The following is a 22,824-nucleotide window of genomic DNA, read 5'->3' on the forward strand; positions in this document are numbered from 1 at the left end:
GTTTCCTCGAAGAGCAGCAACCTCCCCATCAGGGTGAAGATACCAACCATTGCACGCAAGCAAGCTTTATCCAGTTTGTCTCATAGAATAGATTCCGACTCTGATGCTGACTCCACAATGGAGTGAAGGTACTTGAAAAGCATGACTTTTTTTTCCTTGCACAATGATAATTTAATTGAATACTGACAAATATTTGGAAGGTATGGCATTGATCTTTTTTCTTTATCTTTTTTTTTGCAGACCATTGCTTTGTGGTTGTAAGTTCTACACACTCGACAAAATATCAAGGACTAGTGTTGCATTCTTACTTTTTCTCCAACTAAACTAAGATGGTGTTTTTGAACACCACCTTTTTTCGAGAAGAGGCAAAAAATGCTTCGTTAAACTCAAACATATGATGTGTTTTCCTCGGCTAATGCAGAACAGGCACACTCCAAATTGTGAGTTTCATATGCACGACCAAATCTAGGGAGAAAGTCAATGGAGTGCACTCAATGCATTGTAATTGCAACCCCTCAAAAAATACCATGCATTGGTCGAAACCTCAACATTTGACATTTTATTTATGTTGATGCAAACCATGCACATTTGCGAGATTTGGATGGACTACCAAATCTATGGGAAAAATCAATGAAAAACATTGAATGTTACATAATTACAACCCCTCAAAAGTTCCCAAATTATCAGGATTTTCCCAATTCTCTAATATGGTGTTAATTGCCTTTGTTTGCTCTTTCTTGGGCAGTTGCATGGTGGCATCAGCCACATCAATCATGAACTTCATCGCTTCACTATAGCATGTGCCTTTGTCTTGGGCTTGGTACTTGACCTATGTGGATGGTCGAGAGCGTGTTCTTGATGATGATGCCATTGTTTTAATGAAATGCTAAAGCCTAAACATAATAGCAAAGATACGAGTTCAAGACATGAGACATACATACATTCAAGCATTTGCTTCTCATGCAGTTGTAGAAGACTGTTTCCTAGAAATATCAAAACATAAACCCTAAACAACCAATGATGTTATCCAACATCCATTTCAAAACAGTGCAAAATATGATTTCGGAATATTAAAAAAGTACAAGACTTGTAAATTGAAATATGATGACATGTCAAAATTACAATTTTATAGATAAGTTTCCATATCGTCCATTGGACGCATTGCATCATTTTCATCAACATTGTGTGCATGAAGTTTAGTTAGCAACAAGTCCATTGTCATTCGTTCTTGAGGCTTTATTTGGCACAAGTGGAGTTTACAATCACCCAGCCTTAATCATGATACTACTGGAATGTCAGTCGAGGCGAGATGAATCCAACCGACCGAAGCGAATCATCATCTGATCCCAAGTGATACACGTCATGCAAGCACACACACAAAAGCAAGCAAGCATAAACACATTACATATTCCTCTCTCTCTTTTCTCTTAGCTCAGGCGAGGTGAATCTGGCTGACCAAAGTGAGCCATGACTCGGCCCTAATTGAAAACAAAAGTAAGGCTAGAAGCTTACCAAAAGCCTGAAGGAGAAGGCGGAAAGCAATGGAAAATAGTAGGAATGCAGGAAACAACGAAAAATAGTGGTCAATTTCAGTCAAAGGTGAAAAAAATGCCGCGGAGCTTGCCCTTTATAGGCCCAACTCAACACACCAGCTGGTATGTCGCCACATCGGTTGGTGTTTCTTGGCCAACACATGTAGGCCGTGTGTTTGGTCGATGCACACCGATCGGTGTATCACTACACCACCTGGTATAATCCCAATACACCGCTCGGTGTAAGTATTTACCCATCCATGTATATGATACCGATCGGTATTTTTTTCATCGAGCAATGTTTTACTACCCCATGCGGTATATTTAGTCAAATACCGACCGGTGTTGTGATACACTGAGCGGCGTTTAGCCAATCAACCGGTGTATGTTGGCCAATTATTTAAAACACATTTTTGCGTTTTGAACATCCACAAGCATTCTAAATTCGAAAAACACGTTCTTTTCTTTAAAAAAACATACTAAACAAATCCCAGGTGGTACTTATAATATTATTGGTGGTAAGGATTATTGAGGGAACGTCACATATAACTTAGTGGACGTTTAGGAATGCACACATTTTCCACAACATTATAATGCACACTTTCCAACTTGTAATCTTAACCAAAGCATTGTGTCTTGTACTAGTAATTTTTCGCTTGGAACATAAAAATATGGAACTTATAACTTACATTCTTATGGATAAAAATCATAAAAATATTTATTTGAAGAGACTACAATTGAATGAAGTAATTGGTCTTGGTCTCCTTAACATTTTTTCCTACTGATTTCATGTTCAAATAAGTGGATGATGGTCGAACCTATTTACATGGCCCTCCAAGGGCTTCTCATGGATGTGACTTATTGTAATGAATGATAAGTGTAAATACTAATGGCAATCCAATAATTTAATGACAAAACAAAAGCTAATAATTTGCAATGGAGCTTGCTCTATAAAGTTGAATAGAACGATCCACTCTGTTTGAAACAACCTGGAGAAATGCCTTAGGTCCAACTTTTACTTAGCATGGAGGAAAATCATCAGGAGGGGGCGGCAACACTTCATCTTGTCCCTTCCCATTCTTCACTATGAATGCCATCGACATTCCCCATGATGTGTGCAAGTCGATATGGCAATGCATAAACCACACCCCTGCACACAGGCAATAAAGACTGTGACATATAAATGCAGATGCTTTTGTGCAGAGTTGCTAAGATGCTTTGCGTATTTGCAATCGGAGTTTTTGTGTAGGTTTCTGTCTTTTAAATTGAAGCAACAAATGCTTTGAATTTATTGTGAAGACGTGTTTGAATCGATGATGTCAAACCTGGATTTGTTGTTTGGAAACGCACGGCAGCCCATCCACCAGATGGCACCGCGATTGTGTTCCGAGATGGTGGGTCCTTGAGATTGAAGTTCGTAGGGTCAGAACTCGCGTTGTAGTTCCCAAAACCGGTCCCCACTATGTAAAAGTTCTGGCCATGGAGATGGATTGGATGGCTTTCGAAGAGCAATGATGCAGTATCCTGGAAAATGATTTGTACGCTTTGATGGAATTCCAACACCTTTACCTTGGTCGCCAAAATGGAATCAAAAATGTCCGATGAGTCAATCCCCGTATAGTTGTAAGGGAAAACTGGCATGCTTGGGAAATTCGGGTCATAGACTCCATTGATATGATTGTAGTAGGCCTAGCAAAAACCACCAAATCATTAAAAAGTCACAGATTAAATGCCATTGACTAAATAGAGATAGTAAAGCATGATCATAGCTTGTCGTGATGATCGATAGATTCTAAAGTAGAAGCTTTAGAAACAAGTGAATTACGGTACAACTCAATAGCCTCACACGTGAGGTAATCACTCATCGAACGAAGAGATATTTTAAGAACCGCTATTAGTATTTTACTCGACTCTAAAGCCTAACTCAAGATCAAATGTACCTGCAGTACAGAGATGTTTGGTGTATTAAAGGTGACGTTGTTGACGCTCGCAACTAGGCGACTATCCGTGAAACCAGATGAGCAAGTGGAGCAAGGTTGCAAGCTGTAGCCAATAGTGAAGAACAAATCCTGATCAATCTTGGCAGGTACGTCATAGTAGTAGTATCCCTTGGAATAGTATTGGCCCTTGAGGGACTGTGTGAAGTTGGCAACATAAGCGGTGTCATTGGCTGCCGGAAAACTAGGTAAAGCCAATGCAGAGAAAGATACATTTTGGGGGAGTGATTTGTTGTAGCTGAGGATTGCACTAGCAGGTACTAGAGGGTAAGGTATGATGGTATTGTCGGCAGGAGAGAAGACTGAAGCTGCGATGAAATAGTTTCCAATAGGCTGGTCGGCAGTGATCCGCACGTTGGTGGTTTGCCCAGGTGCAATCACAACCACATCCGTTTTCAAGGGTTGTGTGTATTCTGCGTCGGCCTCCACTACTGTGAGAGTGTGATTAGCTATCGCGAAGTAGAGTTGGAAGTTGAGGGCAGCATTTACCACACGCAGCAGATAAGTTTGTCCTTGCTCAACATCGAATACCTGTGTCACTGCACACACAACTCAAGCTGATCAGGCTCATCACTCCGTCAGCTTACTAACTTGATCTCAAAGTAGCAAACCCTGATCAAGCATACTGGTCTACTCCCACCTGTGCATGCAATCCAAGATCAATAAACATCAATCCATGTCTAACTCATCAAAAGCTCTATCCTGTTTGATCCAAGATGACCTACTCCCCACGGGTAGCAAACCTTCTACAATTAGCGTACAGTCTAATCTCATCAGGAACTACCTCATCCCCAATTGCTGCAATATGTTTTATTTATGGTCAACACCTAGAATGTGAGTTATCCAAGTCTAAACTTGTCAAAAGCTCTATCTTGTTTGATCCATGATGACCTACACCCGTGCTCAATTGCACGGGCAACAAACATTCTACAGTTAGCATACAATCTAATATCGTGAGGAACCACCTCATCCCCAATTACTCAAGAGTCAAGTGAGCAATCCTTCAACACTCACTGCAAGATATGATGAACATCTAGAATGTGAGCTATCCTTTAGCATGCAATGCGATATAGCTAAGTTTCCACATTTCTAGATTTACCATCTGTTCAAAAAGCATGCCTTCTAAATCAAAAGGCTGTATATAAATTATGGAAGAATTTGAATTGGATAAAATGAGTATTGAACCCGTGCTTTGCATAGGCAAAGATGCATGACCATCCTCAACCACTCCCTATCTGAAGCTGGGTCTTTGATTCTTAAATTTTGGGTAAGTCTTAACCCATGGCTCTCAGACCTTTCATCTCCTCTTTCATTCGGAAGGTGACCTTCCATCTCCTCCATTCCATTGACCTTCTATCTCCTCCTTGCCCCTAAAGATGCCTCTTGTCTTTCCATCTCCTCCCCCCTCTAAGCCTCCATCCAAGAGCTCCTTCTTTGTGGCACGTGGCAGGCTCTTCTCCTCCAAGCTGCCACGTCTCCTCTCCTTTTTTTTTGATGTCCATGGTTAAGAGGTTAAAGATAATATTGAGTCATGCAATGAACTTAGTCTCTACAAAATGTTATGGGGAAGTCTACCATGCTCTGAACAATTGTAGAGTGCGCCAGGTTGCCCATTGATAGTGAGGGCATCCGAGATATTGTATGCTGCACCAGTGGCCAGTGCTTCGCTAATGATATCTTCAACATTTGCATTCCACCATTCCCCTGTGTGGCCACATAGAAACATATTCATTAGTATCATTGAATCGCAATAGAACAAGCTTTTACCATAAAAAAAAGTATACAAATGCCGAGAATGTGAAATTCAAAGATAAAGTCCCTTAATCCATCTAGAAATCACAGATCTCTAATAGTAATGTCATGTCATAGTGATGTTTTCGTATTTCTTTTGATGTATTCTATGGCGAAAGCATTAAGCCAAAGCGTCAAATTTCAATATAGTAAAGAGAGAAATTAGCAACTACATTGGTATGTATTTTCCTGAGAAGAAACTTCAATAATGCAGCTGAAAATGCAAGAAACACCCTGATAGAAAAGAAATAGAGCTATGGCCTTATAGCCCATCTACTTGGTAATTAACTTCGAGCCTCACTTTTAATAATTAGAAACCAACAAGAAGACCCCAACTTATATGAGCTTCATCCATATGCTTTTACGCCAATATAATCAAGCATAATTTTGAAGTGCTGATTTATAAATTTAATGTAAAGAATAAGGGAGAGAGATAGGAGACTCAAGTGCAGCTTTCTTGACAACACACAAAAGAGAGGACACAAGGTTGGAGGGTGAAGCCTATCTTCACTTTTGCACACAACAACCATACAATAGAAGAGGGAAATACCCTATATGTCAAAACCTAGAATACGTGGTTCATATGTGAACCCAAACCAAAAACATACGTGGTAGTCTAACTACACCACGAGTACAACTAACATAGGCGGTGACATAAGTGATAGTCATCCAGGAGATATATCGGGGGTAGAGCTTGATATCTCAACACTCCCCCTCAAGCTCAAATCCATCTCACGTACACCAAGCAAGCTCCTAAATCTGCGAAGCTTCTTGGTACCCAATGCCTTCGTAAAAATATCAGCCACCTGCTCCTCAGTGCTGACATAGACAAGATCAATCTCACCAGCTAGAACCTTCTCTCTCACAAAGTGATAATGCACCTCAATGTGCTTCGTTCTAGCATGATAAACTGGGTTATTAGCAAGCATGATGCTGCTAATGTTGTCACAATGAATGACAACTGCTGCATGAACTGACTGTCCCATATCTGCAAGTAGCTTCCGTAACCAAGCTACCTCACATGCAGCCATTGCTGCACCCCTGTACTCAGCCTCTGTGCTCGACAAGGCAACTGTTGGCTGCTTCTTGCTGCTCCAACTGATGGCACCACTCCCAAGGGAAAACATAAAACCACTAGTAGATCTCCTGTCTGAGACACTACCAGCCCAGTCAGCATCTGTGTACCCATGTACCTGTAATGCACACCCAGCTTCATAAAACAGTCCATAATGCAATGTGGACTTCACATACCACAGTATGCGCCTAGCCGCATCCAAATGTGGCTTCCTCGGTGCCTGCATAAACTGACTCACCAGCCCCACAGCATAGCTCAAATCTGGTCTGGTTATAGTCATGTAAATCAAGCTGCCTACTATGTGCCTGTACATAGTAATATCTTCAAGAAGCTCACCTGTCTCTGCATTGAGCTTCACATTCTGCTCCAATGGAACAGAGATAGGCTTACAGCCTGTCATCCCATATTTGGACAGCATGTCCAAACCGTATTGCCTTTGCAATAGCCATATCCCACTCGGGGATCTAATAACCTCAATGCCCAAGAAGTAACACAGCTCTCCCAAATCCTTCATCTCAAATTTCTGCTTCAACAGCAGCTTCACTTCATTAATGTCTTCATCACTATCACCTGTAATAATCAAGTCATCAACATAGATGACTACAAGCACAATCCCTCTGTTTGTCCTTTTCACATAAAGTGAAAAATCTGAATTGGAAATCTGAAATCCAATAGTGACAAGATATTGCCCTATCTTGTCTGACCATGCCCTCGGTGCCTGTTTTAAGCCATACAAGGCTTTGCGCAACCTGCATACAAAATCAGGGTGTGAATTATCCTCATAACCTTCTGGCTGCATCATATAAACCTCTTCCTGCAAATCACCATGCAAGAAGGCATTTTTCACATCCATCTGATGCAAAGACCATCCCTTTGCAGCAGCCATAGCAATTACTGCTCTCACGGTTGCCATCCTTGCAACTGGGCTGAAAGTTTCCTCATAGTCAATTCCATATGTCTGTGCAAAACCTTTGGCAACCAATCTTGCCTTGTACCTGCTAACAGACCCATCAGCATTGTGCTTTACTTTGTAAACCCACTTGCAGCCAATAGCCTTCTTATCATGAGGCAAAGGCATCAAATCCCAAGTGTGGTTTGCATCCAAGGCAGCCATCTCTTCATCCATAGCTGCTTCCCAATTTTTATGCCCTGCTGCATCCTCAAAACATGTGGGCTCTGGCTCCTCTAGAACCTTGACCATATAAGCATAGTGATGTGCTGTATACCCATCATATCTCAGCCTGTCAACTGGATACTTAATACGAGTGGACCTCCGTACAACTGGATCAGTTGCAGGAGTCTTTAAATCATGCCTGCTTTTCCTTGCACCAGGTGTAACAACAGAAGGAATCCCAAGTTCCTCATCAAGGCTCATTTCAGAGCCACTTGACTCTCCATCAACATGAGAGCTACCAGCAGACACATCAAACACTGGAGCATGGTCTACTTTTTCTTTTCCCTTATGTGATACCTGCACAACACTATCAGGGCTGCCATGTGACGATTCACTAGATCTCAATCTCCCTGTCCATGCATTAGATCCACTAGTAGAGGACTCTCTGGGTCCACTCAAGGCTTGAGATTGCTGCTCTGCATTTATTGCAGCCCATTTCCTGCATCTGCATCTCCTACCATAACAGTTGGTGCATACCAGCTGCTCATTTCATCAAAAACAACATCTCTGCTCACTTGCATTTTGCGGGTGGAAGGGTTATAACAGCGATACCCTTTCTGGTGTAGAGCATATCCAATAAAGATGCATTTTTCTGCCTTTGGATCCAGCTTTGTTCTCTTCTCATCAGGAACATGAACATAAGCTATGCAACCAAATACCTTCAAGTGAGAAATATCTGGTTTTTGGCCTGTATACATTTCTTCAGGCGTCATGCCATGGACAGCTGCAGTGGGGGTTCTGTTCATAATATAAACAGCAGTTGCTACTGCTTCAGCCCAAAAATAATCAGGCATGTTTTTCTCATTTAGGATCGCCCGTCCTACTTCTGCAATATGCCTGTTCTTCCTTTCTGCAACCCCATTCTGCTGAGGGGTAGACCTGCATGAGTACTTCCTTTGAATTCCCTGTTCTTTTAGATATTCACAAAATTCTTCTGAAAAGTACTCTCCCCCTCCATCAGATCTTAGCACTTTAATATGCACACCTTTCTCTTTTTCAACCATGGCCTTAAAAGCCTTGAAATGGCTGAACACTTCACTTTTGTGCTTCATAAAATAAATCCACACCTTCCTAGTGTAGTCATCAATAAACGTCACATAATAATGGCATCCACCAATAGAAGCAACTTTGGTTGTCCAAACATCTGAATGGATCACTTCCAAAGGTCTTCTGCTCACCTTAGCATTTTTGGGAAATGCATGTCTGGCCTGCTTACCCATTTGGCATGCTTCACATACCTTTTGCATTCCCTCAACTCTGAATTTAGGCAAACCTGCAACAATGTTTTTCGTTTGCATAGATTTCAGCCTTTGTATATTCACGTGCCCAATGCGCTTGTGCCATATCTCAATATCTACAATGACACCTCTCCCATGCGCAAACATAGCAGCTTTCACCTCAGGCATATCAACATCCAAGGTGAACATTCTTCCATTTTTGTTGCCTTTCGCAACCAAGCGGCACTTATTTTTCAAGTCCTCAACAAAGCATCCATCAGGATTAAATCTAACCTGCAGACCTTGCTCAACCATCTGGCCAACTGAAACCAGGTTCTTTGTGATTTTTGGAACATGAAGTACATCTGCCAAGTACTTCGTTTTGCCATCCTGCATAGCCAATGGCACTTTACCAACCTGCGTAATTGGGTGCGCAGTATCATCACCTGTTTCAACATAACCTGGCTTATCCAAATTTCTAACATCATGAAACCACTCACCATGACTGGTCATGTGGTTAGAGGCACCTGAATCAACATACCAAACATCATTGCAAGCTGCAACATCTCCTGACATGGAGTTAACCATATGCTGCATCACAAAAAGGTACTCATTTCTGTCGTCACCATGCCCACTTGATGATGCATAGTTGCTTTGCTGCAACTTCCCACTTTTGATGTCATTCTGTTTTTTATAGCATGTATTCTCCTTGTGTCCAGGCTTTCCACAATAATAGCATTCTGTGCTGCTATTTACTTGCTGGTTCCTTTGCCATGAACCACGGCCTCTTTGGCTCCCCCTGCCTCTAGAACTACCACGTCCTCCTCCATAGGACTGGTTTTCCTGTTGTTGCTGTTGGTTCTGATTTCCTGCACGGCCACCAAAACGGCCTCTTCCTCTACCCCTGCCTCTACCTGTATTCGAGTAGAAAGCAGTCTCTTGAGAAGTTGAGGTGGCTGAACCACCATGCCTTTGCTCTTCACTCAGCAAGAGAGCAATAAGTTCCTGAAAATCAGGAAATGTTTCACGCACTCCAATGGATGTCCGAAACTGTGCATAATCTTTCCCAAGACCATTCAAGGTCACAGACACTAAGTCCTCATCAACAGGTGCTCCAATGGAGGCAAGAGAATCTGCAAGGTCTTTCACCTTCAAGGAATACTCATTTATATTCAGATTTTTCCTTTGCACATTGTGCAACTCCTGCTTTAGCTGCATCTTTCGTGCTTTGGTATTTGTGCTATACAGCTTCACCAATGTATCCCATGCCTCCTTAGGTGTCTCTACATCCTGTATATGCACAATCATAGAATCTGAAATGCTAACAAACAGCCAATACAAGCATTTTCTGGCTTTTTCATGCCACTCTTTAAAGGCCTTCAATTCAGCAGGAGTGGGAGCAGTACCCAAAACTGGTTCTGCAGTTTCACCACTGATGTAATCCCAAACTCCCTTTCCCATAAGGAAGTTTGTCATCCTGAACTTCCATGCTTGGAAGTTGTTCTTGTCAAGCTTCTCACTGACAATGGTAGACAGATTCTCAGACATTTTACAAATCACGAATTGCAACAGCAACCTGTAAACATAGCAAATGCCTCACAAGGGCAAATAGCAAAACTTCTGCAAAAAGCCTCACAGGGGCAGATCTGCAACACTGACGAAAGTGGTATTTCACCACACAGTCACTTCCTAGTGACGATTTTGCATCAACAGGCAACAGGCATGAATCTGCAACTCCCAATATCTCTGCACACGGGCATACGAAGCAATTTCTGTGGCACCTTTCCACCGACTAGCCACGCAGTAGTCACACAGCGAAAAACAGGGCCTTTTTCTGAGTGCCTGCGAAGAACTTCCGCCTTCAAAACGGGCTCCGAAACGGCCTCAAATCAAAAAAATAAAGTCACACCGGGCTGCGCCCTTTCCCGCAGCATATACTGCGCTCTCGCCACACCGCGAAGGGCCTCTCAATCTGAAACACTGCACTCCTGCACTTCTGGCTGTGCTACCTGCAGAGATTTGCTCCCAAACTCGAAATAGGAAAGCAACACTGGTCCTCTTACCAGGACACCACAAACTTGGCTTGCTTTCTTGAGCTCCTTACCACGAACAAGGCTCTGATACCATGTAAAGAATAAGGGAGAGAGATAGGAGACTCAAGTGCAGCTTTCTTGACAACACACAAAAGAGAGGACACAAGGTTGGAGGGTGAAGCCTATCTTCACTTTTGCACACAACAACCATACAATAGAAGAGGGAAATACCCTATATGTCAAAACCTAGAATACGTGGTTCATATGTGAACCCAAACCAAAAACATACGTGGTAGTCTAACTACACCACGAGTACAACTAACATAGGCGGTGACATAAATGATAGTCATCCAGGAGATATATCGGGGGTTGTTGAGAGTTCATGCTCAACATCATGTGATCATGTGTGCATAGCACCATCACGTGATCATATGTGCATAGCACTAACCTTATAGAGTGCTATAAGGAAAGGGTTAGCTTCCCTAACCCTAACCCTAAAAGGGTTTGTATATATTCTATTTTTTCAACTAAATCTAGTGTACAGTTAGTCATTTGTGGTGTGCTCTCTAGCTGTGCCCTCTCTCCTCATCTCCACTCTTCTCCTCTCCCCCTCTTCATATTTTGTCATGGTATCAGAGCATGGTTCTGCCTTCCGTTGAGGCGCCATCCTTCTTGTGAGAGTTCTCTTGAGTGATTGTGAGATCCTTCCCTTCACTTCCGTTGAGAGAATTTCCGTCCATTGAAAGAAATTTCCGTCATTGTTCTTGAAAGACTTCCTTGATTGAAAGCAAGAGAGATTGTGAGTGATCTCTGCAAGAGAATCGTGTGAGAGACCTTATCACAAGCCAAAGGCTCTAAAATAGCTCACGACCTGCGAGTAGCGTGCAATAGAGACCAAAGCTCCATCTCTCACTGTCAAGAGCCACGACCACTAAGGCTCTTTTACAGCCCATACGGGCATCTTACCTTAACACGGGCACTTAGCTCTCAACTCGATGACCCGACGGACTGTCTCAAGGTTCTACATCTTCTTGAAGATCGCGAACAGTTGCAAGCCATACTGCCAGGCTCAAGATCCTTCACGGCCAGTGCCTCCATTCGACAGCACGAGCGCCCGACTGCCCTTAACTACCTAGCCTTGTAGCCTCCAACGAGGGCTTCAACCGCAAACTCGACTCGACAAGGTAGTCATCTATGAGCTCACGGGTGACATCTATGCTCCCGACGACCTTCAACGAAGAGCGACACACACAGTACAGGTAAGTGGTATTGTAGGCACCAACTCAAGCGAAGAGCCTCCAGCAGCCTGCAACAACAGCTGCCTACGGGCACGCCTCCACGAACTACGAAGCGACTACAAAGCGGCACCTCCAGACGGACGTCCACAAGACCTCCGACTACTCAGGCTTACGAGACCTTCTCCACCGGCGGCCGACTAGCTACAACATCTACAGCAAGCTCCAACCGCCGCCATCAGCTTCGCAGCAAAGCTCCTAGCTCCTCCAGTGAGCTCCAGCATCCACGAGCTTTGACGCCTTCTCCAACAGCGCCATCAACGTCCGACTGCAACTAAACGACGGGCTGCTCCATTGCATTCTCCAACACACGACGCCAATAGCAGCAGCAGACGACGCCACAAGCAGCAGATGATGATGCCACAAGCAGCTTCGAGCTCTTGCGCTCCAACCTAACTCCAAAAGCCAGCTCTGCAACTAAGCCTCGTCTTCAACGACAACGTGCTCCTCCGCGACGGAATCACGGACGGAATCGGCATCTTCGACGGAATCTCCGAAAGATTCCGGTGGCCCTCCTATCGACACGTGGCAACGACATCTTATCCGGCCACGTCAGCAGGCTTCAGCATCTGCCACGTCACCACCTTATCCATCTGCCACGTCATCAGCCAATCCTATCTGCCACGTCATCACCGACTGCCACGTCAGCACCGACTGCCACGTCATCAGTGACACGTCATCAGGTCACGTCACCTGCCACGTCATCAGTGACACGTCATTAGCCACGTCACCAGTGACACGTCATCAGCCACGTCAGCACTGCCACGTCATCTGTGCCACGTCATCTGCCACGTCACTTGTGCCACGTCATCAGTGCCACGTCATCAGTGACACCTTAGCACTGCCACCTCAGCACAGAGCTTCACTGGCACACCTCTTGCTAAGCACAGTGCCACATCATCACTGCATGTGACTCACAGTGACACATCATCATTGAGCAACATTTGCACTCCTTTTGCCCCTCCACCTAGATCAAGTCATATCTCTTGATCCAGGAAGAATTTGAGGGTGCTCCAAAAAGGAAAGTCGCTCGATTTTTCGTGCTCTACGCGCTCGTTACATCACGCGCACATTTCGGCGCAAGTTACACTCACATTTAAGCCTCGCCAACAAAACCACTTTCCTTCACGCACATTTGCCTCTACATCGACGCATCTGACCCAGCACTTAAAAAGAACAAAGGAAAAGGAATTATTTGCTGCTCTTTCATCGATCGACAGTTGATTTAGATCTAGATCAGAGTAGACTAGATCGCCATAGAGGGGACGCTTTGAATTCCCCAAGTTGCCAATCTAAGCCATGCCCGAAATTCCCGACTAGTACCTACTCGGAGTCAGTCCATACGCTCACATCCGATTTCACATCATTACATTACCTGAAATCTTACGTTCATCAGTTCAGTGAGCAGACTTCAGAGTTCAGAGGCATTGCAGATTGATTCAGTGGGCAGATAGCACTTGATTTCACACACACATGCCACCATTGTAAAGCCTAGTTGGCTATCTCACGGCATCGTGCACATCATTTTTTCAGCCTTGTAAAGCCTCTTGGCTATTCCCGGCATCATTGCCACAAGCCTTGTAATACAGGTCAGATCTTATTTACTGCAGTTCTATCTTCACCGACAGTACAGAGATTTCACTTGGCATCTTCAGTGTATTTGCAGTTGATTCATACAGAGTTTTCCAGGACACTTCTTGAGTACATTGTTTGCACCATGTCGACTAGCAACCTCAATCTGGAGGCATCTGCTAAGTTAGACAACTCCAATTACGGTACATGGAAATACCGAATGGAGACCATTCTTGTGCTTCAGGACAAATGGGATTATGTTGATGGATCCATACCTAGACCATTGGCCGATCCAGCCACCAGTAGCTCTACTCCATCTGTTGTCACAGCACCAGCAACGGGATCTACATCGGGATCTACATCTACACAAACAGTTTCCGCACCAGTAGCAGATCCTGCCATTGCCCGAGCTCAAGCAGAATGGGATAAGAAAGACAAGTATGCCTATCACCTGATCAAGCAGAATGTGCAAGATGTCATGCTAGCACAGCTCAACACAGTCAAGACATCAAAAGAAGCATGGGATATGTTCGCAGCTCTCTACGAGTCCAAGAACACATCCAGGATTCTCACCTTGAGAAACCAGATCAACCAGAGTTTCCGCAACAGCAATGAAACCGGTCATGCTTATGTACTCCGCATCAAAGACTACAACAATCAACTTGCAGCAGCAGGAGAGACTATGAATCCCGCAGAAATGGTTCAAGTAATCCTGAATGGACTAGGAGAAGGATATGAGAATCTGGTCCAGAGTATTGCCATCCAACGGCAAATTCCAACACTTGAAGAACTTCAGTCAGTTCTACTTGGTGAAGAACTCAGGACTCAGGCCATTCAAGCACGTAAAGGTCATTCTAATGATCAGGCATTCACCGCTTCAGACAGAAGCAGAGGCAAAGGCAGAAACAGAGGTAGATCATATCAGAAAAGTGGTCAAAATCAAAGTCAGAATCAGCATCAGCAGCATCCTCAGCAACATCAAAATCAGCAAAGAGGAAATCATTCCAACAGAGGAAGATTCCAAGGACGAGGGAATGCATCCACCAATGTGTCAAACATTCAATGCAACTATTGTCACAAGTTTGGACACTATGAAAGAGATTGCCGCAAGAAGCAGTATGACCAAGGCGGTCAATCCAGCAGTAATCGAGGGAATTCCGGAGGAAGAGGAAATCATCGTGGTGGACATTCTAGTCACAGTCATTTTGCAAATGAACATGGCAATATGTTTCTTGCAAGTGAGGAATTGCATCAGACTGATACAATGCACCTAGACACTGATTTCAATTCCAAAGAAGATTTCAGTTATCAAGTCGACCAAGTGGAACAGGATCCTTGGTACATCGACAGCGGTGCATCATCTCATATGACAAATCATCAGGAATGGTTCACAGAAATGAAGCCATTAGAAGGTCAAAAGAATGTCATCTATACAGCAGACAATACACCGAATCCGGTTCAAGGGACAGGTGTTATCCCTATGAATAATTTCACTGGTACAAAAGGATTAGTCAAAGATGTGCTCTATGTTCCGAAGCTCAGCAAGAACCTTTTGTCAGTAGGTCAAATGACGGAACACAACTACAAAGTCATCTTCGACGGTGATGAATGCACTATCAGAGACAAATCCAAAAGAGGTCAGCTAGTAGCAAAAGGTGTCAAGGAAGGACGCTTATACAGGATGCTAGCTACAGTACCAGATCAACATGCCATGTCAGCCCAAATGCAACAGATGCCACTATCTGCAAAATGGCACAAGAGATATGGTCATGTCAACTTCAAGTACTTGTTAGATCTAAGGAATCAAAATATGGCAATTGGGATTCCGAAGCTACAGTTTCTTGGAAAAGTTTGTGAAGCATGCTGCTTCGGCAAACAAAAGCGAACCAACTTTGTCAGAAGTACCTCTCGTGCACGAGGTATTCTTGATTTAATTCATACAGATGTATGGGGTTATGCCCAGACCCGCAGCATCAATGGTTCACTTTATTACTTGACCTTCATCGACGACTACAGTAGATATTTTTGGGTCTACTTTCTGAAAGAGAAATCTGAAGTGTTTGCCAGATTTCAAGAATTTAAAGCCATGGTAGAGAACCAAACAGGCAGAAAGATCAAGGTCATGAGATCAGACAGAGGAGGTGAATACATGTCTTCAGCCTTCATGAACTTTTGCAAAACACACGGCATTCGAAGACAATTCACATGTGCAGATACTCCTCAGCAAAATGCAATAGCTGAAAGGAAAAATGGGACTTTAGCAGACAGTGCTAGAGCAATGCTTAGTGAAAAGCATCTTCCGAATCAGTATTGGGCAGAAGCAATAGCTACAGCTAACTACTTGCTTAATCGGCTTCCTACCGAACCGATAGAAGGTATGACTCCTTATGAAGCATTCACTGGACACAAGCCACGCATTGGGCATCTCCGCATATTTGGTTGCATAGCATATGCCCACATACATGATGATCATCGCAGGAAATTGGATGCTAAGTCACGCAAATGCATCATGGTTGGCTACAGTGAAGAAAGTAAAGCATACAAATTGTATGATCCCATCAACCGCAAAGTCATTATCTCCAGAGATGTAATCTTCGATGAGGAATCAGAATGGAAAACCTCACCTACACAGGAGATAGAAGCATCGACTTCACAGTCATCTACAGAACAGGTTGATGAAGAAGAGCAAGAATTGCCAGCAACACCCCAATCAGCGTCACAGCAGCTCAGACGGTCTACTAGGGAAAGCAGACCACCAGCCAGATTGACATATGCTCAGAAAGGCAAAGCAATTCAGGTGGAAACCACCAACTATGCTCTTATGACTACCATCATGGCTACAGAAGAGCCAGTGTACTTCGAAGACGCAGTAGATAAGCCCGAATGGCAAACTGCAATGAATGAGGAAATGGATGCTTTGTATAAAAATAACACTTGGGAATTATGCGACCTTCCACCAGGAAAGAAGGCCATAGCCAACAAATGGGTATACAAAGTGAAGTACAATCCAGATGGCAGTATTCAAAGATACAAAGCCAGATTAGTTGCAAAAGGATTTGCACAACAATATGGTCAAGATTATGATGAGACTTATGCTCCAGTAGCAAAGATGGATTCCATACGGTTCTTGATATCACTAGCAACACTTAGTAAATGGAATGTGTATCAGCTCGATGTCAAGAATGCATTTCTCAATGGTTATCTAGACGAGGAAGTCTACATGCAACAACCAGCCGGTTATGTTGAACCAAGACAGGAGAACAAGGTTTGCCATCTCAAGAAAAGTCTCTATGGCTTAAAGCAAGCACCCAGAAGTTGGTACAGCAGAATTAACAAGTATTTTGCTGATCTGGGATACCTGAAGTCAAATGCAGATCATACTCTCTACTACAAAGTTCAAGGGGAGGATATTACTATTGCACTTTTGTACGTAGATGATCTGATTGTGACAGGAAGCAAGGATAGCTTCATCAGAAAACTAAAACAAGACTTATCTGCAGAGTTCGACATGAAAGATCTTGGACTTATGCACTATTGTCTTGGAATTGAGTTCTGGAGAGATTCAGATAGCACATTCATGAGTCAGCTCAAATATGTTGACAATCTCCTGAAGAAGTTTCATATGGCAGATTGCAAGATTGCAGCCACTCCCATGGAACAGAGTTTGAAACTTACTAAAGATTCAGAAAAGCCTACAGTCAATGACAGATACTACAGGCAACTCATTGGATCTCTTATATATCTGACAATCACACGGCCAGATATTTGTTATGCAGTAAGCTCACTAGCACAGTTTATGGCAAATCCAAAACAGTCTCACTGGAATGCAGCCAAAAGAGTCTTGAGATACATCAGAGGTACAAGACAATTTGGGATAGAATACAGAGGAAGTCATCCACGGTTGCATGGATACTGTGATAGTGACTATGCTGGAGATCATGAGACCAGGAGATCGACACAGGGATATGCATTTTTCCTTAGTCAAGGTGCTATATCATGGTTGTCAAACAAACAGCCAACTGTTTCTTTGTCTTCGACTGAAGCAGAATATAGAGCACTCACTACAGGTGCATGTGAGGCTATATGGCTCAGAAGACTATTGTCAGAAACAGATTACTTTGATGAGTCAAAGCCAACAACAATATACTGTGATAATCAATCGGCTCAAGCATTGGCCAAAAATCCAGTATATCACTCCAGAACAAAACACATTGATGTCAGAGAGCACTTCATCAGAGAAAGAGTGTTACTTGGTGACATCACACTGCGGCATTGTGATAGCAAAGAAAATGTTGCAGATATCTTTACCAAACCACTCGGTCAAGAGCTATTCGAGAAACACCGACTAGCTCTTGGTTTGATGCAGAGGAAGGACATTCCCATTAAAGGGGTGTGATGGAATGTAATGCTCAGTCCTTCTTCGATTCCCCAGAATCATCATCTTGAGGGAAGGCCTACTTCATGATGTTGATCTTGAGGGAAGGTGTTGAGAGTTCATGCTCAACATCATGTGATCATGTGTGCATAGCACCATCACGTGATCATATGTGCATAGCACTAACCTTATAGAGTGCTATAAAGGAAAGGGTTAGCTTCCCTAACCCTAACCCTAAAAGGGTTTGTATATATTCTATTTTTTCAACTAAATCTAGTGTACAGTTAGTCATTTGTGGTGTGCTCTCTAGCTGTGCCCTCTCTCCTCATCTCCACTCTTCTCCTCTCCCCCTCTTCATATTTTGTCAGGGGTAGAGCTTGATATCTCAACATTTAATTGATGATGGCTAGTAGGCATAGAAATGCAAGAGATACATTATCAAATCCTAGTCCCTAAGGGTCTAGGAGAAAAGCCAATTTACTAGTCCAAAAAATGAAAGAGATGGCTCATTTTGAAGTGCTCATTTTTTTTATTCAATTGATGATGGCTAGCAGGGACAAGAATATAAGAGATACATTATCAAAGCCTAGTCCCTCATTTCCCTCAACATAGTGAGGCCAGTTACCATTCCTTCCTAAAAGGGATCTCATCATGCTTCCTCAAAGTGACCCCAAACTACACGAGTTATCATTTCTCTCCACAAGGGCTTCGAATGCCCTTTCTATTAAAGATGGCTCCTATTTAAACCAGTTACCATAGCTTGCCAAAGGACTGCCAACATAGGATAGTGTAAATGACTCTAATGTCATGCTTGGATTCTAAATCTACTAGAACAATACAATAGAGAAGCCACATGTAATTAAGCCAAAATAAAGAAGAGAGATGAAGTTGTAGGCAAAATGGCTCTACGTATTAGTTGGATTGCATTAATGTAATTATAGAATTAGATGCATGAGCATTGCAATTGATCAACTACTTCCTTACTAGTATATGCATCGATTTCAAATCTACCTATGTAAAGAAGATGTAAAGACACCAAACTAAATCTGTGTAACATAGACTAATAGGCTTATGTCATGAGGAGAAAGATAGGGGAAATAGGGATGGCTTTATTGGAAGAATTTTTCCTTAGAAGAGTACAATTCTCAAGTTTTCCTTGAGAGCATGACATAATGTCAAAAGGAAAATGAGAGAGGCCTGGAAAAAAATATCACATCAATGAGAGAGGGCTCTAGAGAAGTGTAGAATCAATGGTTCCCATGGATAGGAATATAGAAAAGCATTGAGTGCTATTTCCCTTTCATCCCCTCTCTAGCATGGAGTAACATTTTCCTTAGGACCCCTCTATTCGGGTAATATTTCCCTTGTCCATTTTGCACAACATAAGAGAAATACATGTTTCCCTCTTTTTTCTATCCATAACATCAACCCATAACTAGCTAATCTTATTAACATATGAGCAACTTTACAATTGTTTTATATCATTATCTACTCACCTTGTAGTATGTATTTTCTCTAACTTGTCGTACCCTCCAAATTGGTTGTTTCCTCCATCGGATTTCGAACCTAACATGTTGCATTCAACTAGAACTTGGAATAACCATTTTTTTATTCTGCCCTAAGAAAGATCCCAACTATAATTCTTTTGCCTCAACAAATAAGATGGTTGAAAGTAAAACTTTCAATCGTAATAATATAGGAACTAGATTGAGAGTCTACTTTCGGTCGTATACTTTAAGCTGTTTGCATGCCGCTAAAGGGTGTCCAATTACAACCCAACATGCGGGTGATCAAAAAGAGTCCTCGGCAATTTTGAATGGGCGTATCCCATTACACACTAGTTGCCCATCATGGCTTTTTTGAGTGGGCACCCATGGCACCCCCTTTACACACCACGCATCGATAGTTTTGTCATTTGTGAAACCTATTGGTAGATTTGAGGGGTGCTCATTGTTGGGCAACCAAGCTAGGCTGCCCAGGGAAGGGCTTGGAAAGGGCAAGATTTCGACTCCACGTATTCTCGTCATGCCCATTACCTGCCCCGTATTTAAAAACTTGCCTCCTATCCATTCAATCCGCAACCTAAGTTTACAAGGTAAGAGTTTTAAGGCGTCAATAGCCCTCCGTCTTCAGTTTTATAACCCGGACATTTGAATGCGAAACAAACGCAAATTTCGATTGTATCTTAAACATAATTGATTGAACACATTTAACTCGACTTACCTAGGATGATTGTATACTCGTGCTTTGGCTTGGCAAATGGGTACCGCGTTTTATGCCTTGGCCGTATGACAATAGCTCCGTGAACGGTAGCTCGAAGCCAGCTGATATGCGCATGCCAAAAGAGAGTTCCTCTTTGATCTACAATCCGGAACTTCTGCACATAAGAGCGTCCAGTCTGGATGGGACATTGCGTGATGTATGCAGGTCCATCGGCCCAAGCAGACAATACTTGACGGACTCCGTGCCTGCAAATTTGCAACAGTATTGCGGGATTAGACTCATTCTTAAATTGTCGCCTTCTGCAAATCGAATATTTCGTGCAGATAGACGGATCACAACAGGGAGCTTCGAAAGTGCAAAAGAATGAGAGCAAGAGTTCGTTTACCAGTGGATAGTCATGTTATAAGAGACTAAATTTGTCACATTTACTGACACATGGTCCCCTTCATTCACGCGTAGTGTCGGACCTGGAAACATCCCATTAACCGCTACTAGCGGCTTCGTGTGGCAAAGGCGTGTCACGTTCAAATAATCGATCTGTTAAATAACATTGCGACTTAGATAACGGGCTCATACTACGAGTATGTCCCCATAACATTGAAAAAATGAACATTCCTATTAACTAGTTGTGTGAAAAGAGAACTTACAACAAAATTTAGCCGATGGTGCGTAGAACAATATGCAGCGGGAAGTTGCAGGAATATAGCGGACGTTAAGTATGCAAGGAGAAGACAAGCCGGAACCATGGCGGAAGGTGGAATCACGATGCAAAACTGGCTGGACGGAGCGTGCTGATGAACTTGAAGAACAACCGTGATCAGAACAGCCGTGATCATGAACTGATGAATAGAGAGGAAAATAAACGAGACAAGGAGTTATTCAATGTGAAACGCGGTTCTGAATGTTCACCGCCAGAGTGCTCCCAACTCTGGGTGGAAAGCGCACTCACCAAGCAATTAAGGGCATGGGCGTTGAACACGATGCTTCCTGCTGACAACAAGAACGTTGATCGAATAGAACAAGCAACTGTAGCTCTCCGAGTCACAGTGCTCAACAAGTCCCTGGAGGGACCGCTACGCTGGAGTCCGTTAAATCAAGCAAGGGCGCTGCTGGAGCCTGGGCGTCGGTGCGTGGATGCCAGATACAATCCACGACGGGGTTTAAGTGCCAATACTTCACAAGGTGCATGTGGCTATGTCGTGGGCACAGACTACGTCAGTCATGGACCGAACGCCGATCCGTAAGACGAGAAAGTTCACGGGAGCTACAAGTCTACTGGGCACATGTATGATTGGAAAATATAGCCGTGATTCAAATAGTTGCTGTACGTGAACGGGCCTTGTACAAATTCTTTTGCACATCTGTGCAATGGGTTTTCCGGCAATGTTTCCGGCAGTCCCTGCCCCTCGCATACGGAGGCCTACACATAACCCATCGCTCAGAGCAATGTGCAAGATGCTTGCACTTTTGCACTGAAGCGACGTTAGATACGAGTCCTCAAGACTCAGCTCTAAACAACTATTATTTGTGCAGCGACAAGGCAGATGCTAATATATGAGTGGAGCAGGCAGAGAAAGCGCCTGTAGATAATTGAAGCGTTGGCGCAACGTCTGGAAGGTTTCTAAAAGGTTGTCAACTCCTGTACGAGTCTTCGCAAAACGGGATTCGGGGGGGTAAAGCAGAGGGCTAGAGCTTTTCCAGGGACCTTTTTCTGATCAGTAGATTGAAGATCAAGGAGCCTGAGATGTCCAGCCACATAATTATACACCGACTTTGAGTGGATGCTCGACAACGTGGGATTGTAACTCGTTATGATCGAGACCACCCAACAACCGTGAACGATAGGAGTCACGAGAACGTACGTGGATGCTAAATGTTGAAAACTGCAAATCTCAAATAGTTCATTCAAATTTTTGAAAATACACGCCAAAATTGTTTGAATGCAACTTGGACGCCAAAGACACAAAGTGCCCATCAATTCGGAAGCTGTAACATTCCACACTTCTAAAGGTGTTTCACATGTAACGCTACACAAACTTATAGAAGATGAGATCTCAACAAGAAAATACCAAGTGTCCTAGGTTGCAAGAAAATACCAAGTGTCCCACGTTGCAGTATGGACCTCTACTATGGACCTCTACATTATGGAAAGGCCCATCAAGGAAACGTAATTTGGAGGCTCCCACACCCAAATGTGGTCCTTTAAAAAAAACAAGTTTGTCAATGTTAAAGTCAATGTGCCCCCTCAGATAATAGCATCGAGCGAGTTTACTTTAAATTAATCAAGGTGATCCTTGTATACCATTCGGAGGGGCCAAAAAGCAGTCTCAACAAGGTGACTATAGCTTGTTCTAGCAGATGATGTACAATATCTCTAAGTGTTGTATTTTTGCATTACCATAGTAAAAGAGGAAAAGGGGTGGGAAAGGTGATTCTTATTTACTATGTTGGAGGGGCCAAAAAGCATTCCAAACAAGGTCACTATCACTTTTTCTAGGGGATGATGTACAACTGTAGCTCCAAATTCTGTATTTTGCATT

At 43.2% G+C, this 22,824-nt stretch overlaps 1 protein-coding gene across 5 annotated transcripts; it reads right to left on the reverse strand.

Moving 5' to 3' along the window:
* Positions 1-2,274: 2,274 nt before the first annotated feature.
* Positions 2,275-21,815, reverse strand: LOC147899877 (laccase-11-like). Of its 5 annotated transcripts, none has more exons than XM_087376852.1 (8): positions 20,932-21,815; positions 20,670-20,821; positions 20,285-20,529; positions 5,105-5,233; positions 3,473-4,068; positions 3,102-3,221; positions 2,858-3,005; positions 2,275-2,682 (listed from the first exon to the last, which is right to left on the reverse strand). In XM_087376852.1, exons 1-8 carry the CDS (start codon positions 21,118-21,120, stop codon positions 2,552-2,554), a joined length of 1,710 nt encoding a protein of 569 aa, XP_087232978.1. In that variant the 5' UTR covers positions 21,121-21,815; the 3' UTR covers positions 2,275-2,551. The 5 variants fall into 5 exon arrangements, with proteins under 5 accessions (XP_087232978.1, XP_087232976.1, XP_087232977.1 ...); XM_087376850.1 differs by having other exon boundaries at positions 2,858-3,221; positions 20,932-21,075; positions 21,234-21,814; XM_087376851.1 differs by having other exon boundaries at positions 2,858-3,221; positions 20,932-21,083; positions 21,234-21,814.
* Between the last annotated feature and the right edge of the window lie 1,009 nt (positions 21,816-22,824).

Source organism: Dipteris shenzhenensis, chromosome 7, assembly GCF_047967505.1.
Source record: "Dipteris shenzhenensis isolate YYH24624 ecotype China chromosome 7, Dip_SZ_1.0, whole genome shotgun sequence".
Taxonomy (NCBI): Eukaryota; Viridiplantae; Streptophyta; class Polypodiopsida; order Gleicheniales; family Dipteridaceae; genus Dipteris; species Dipteris shenzhenensis.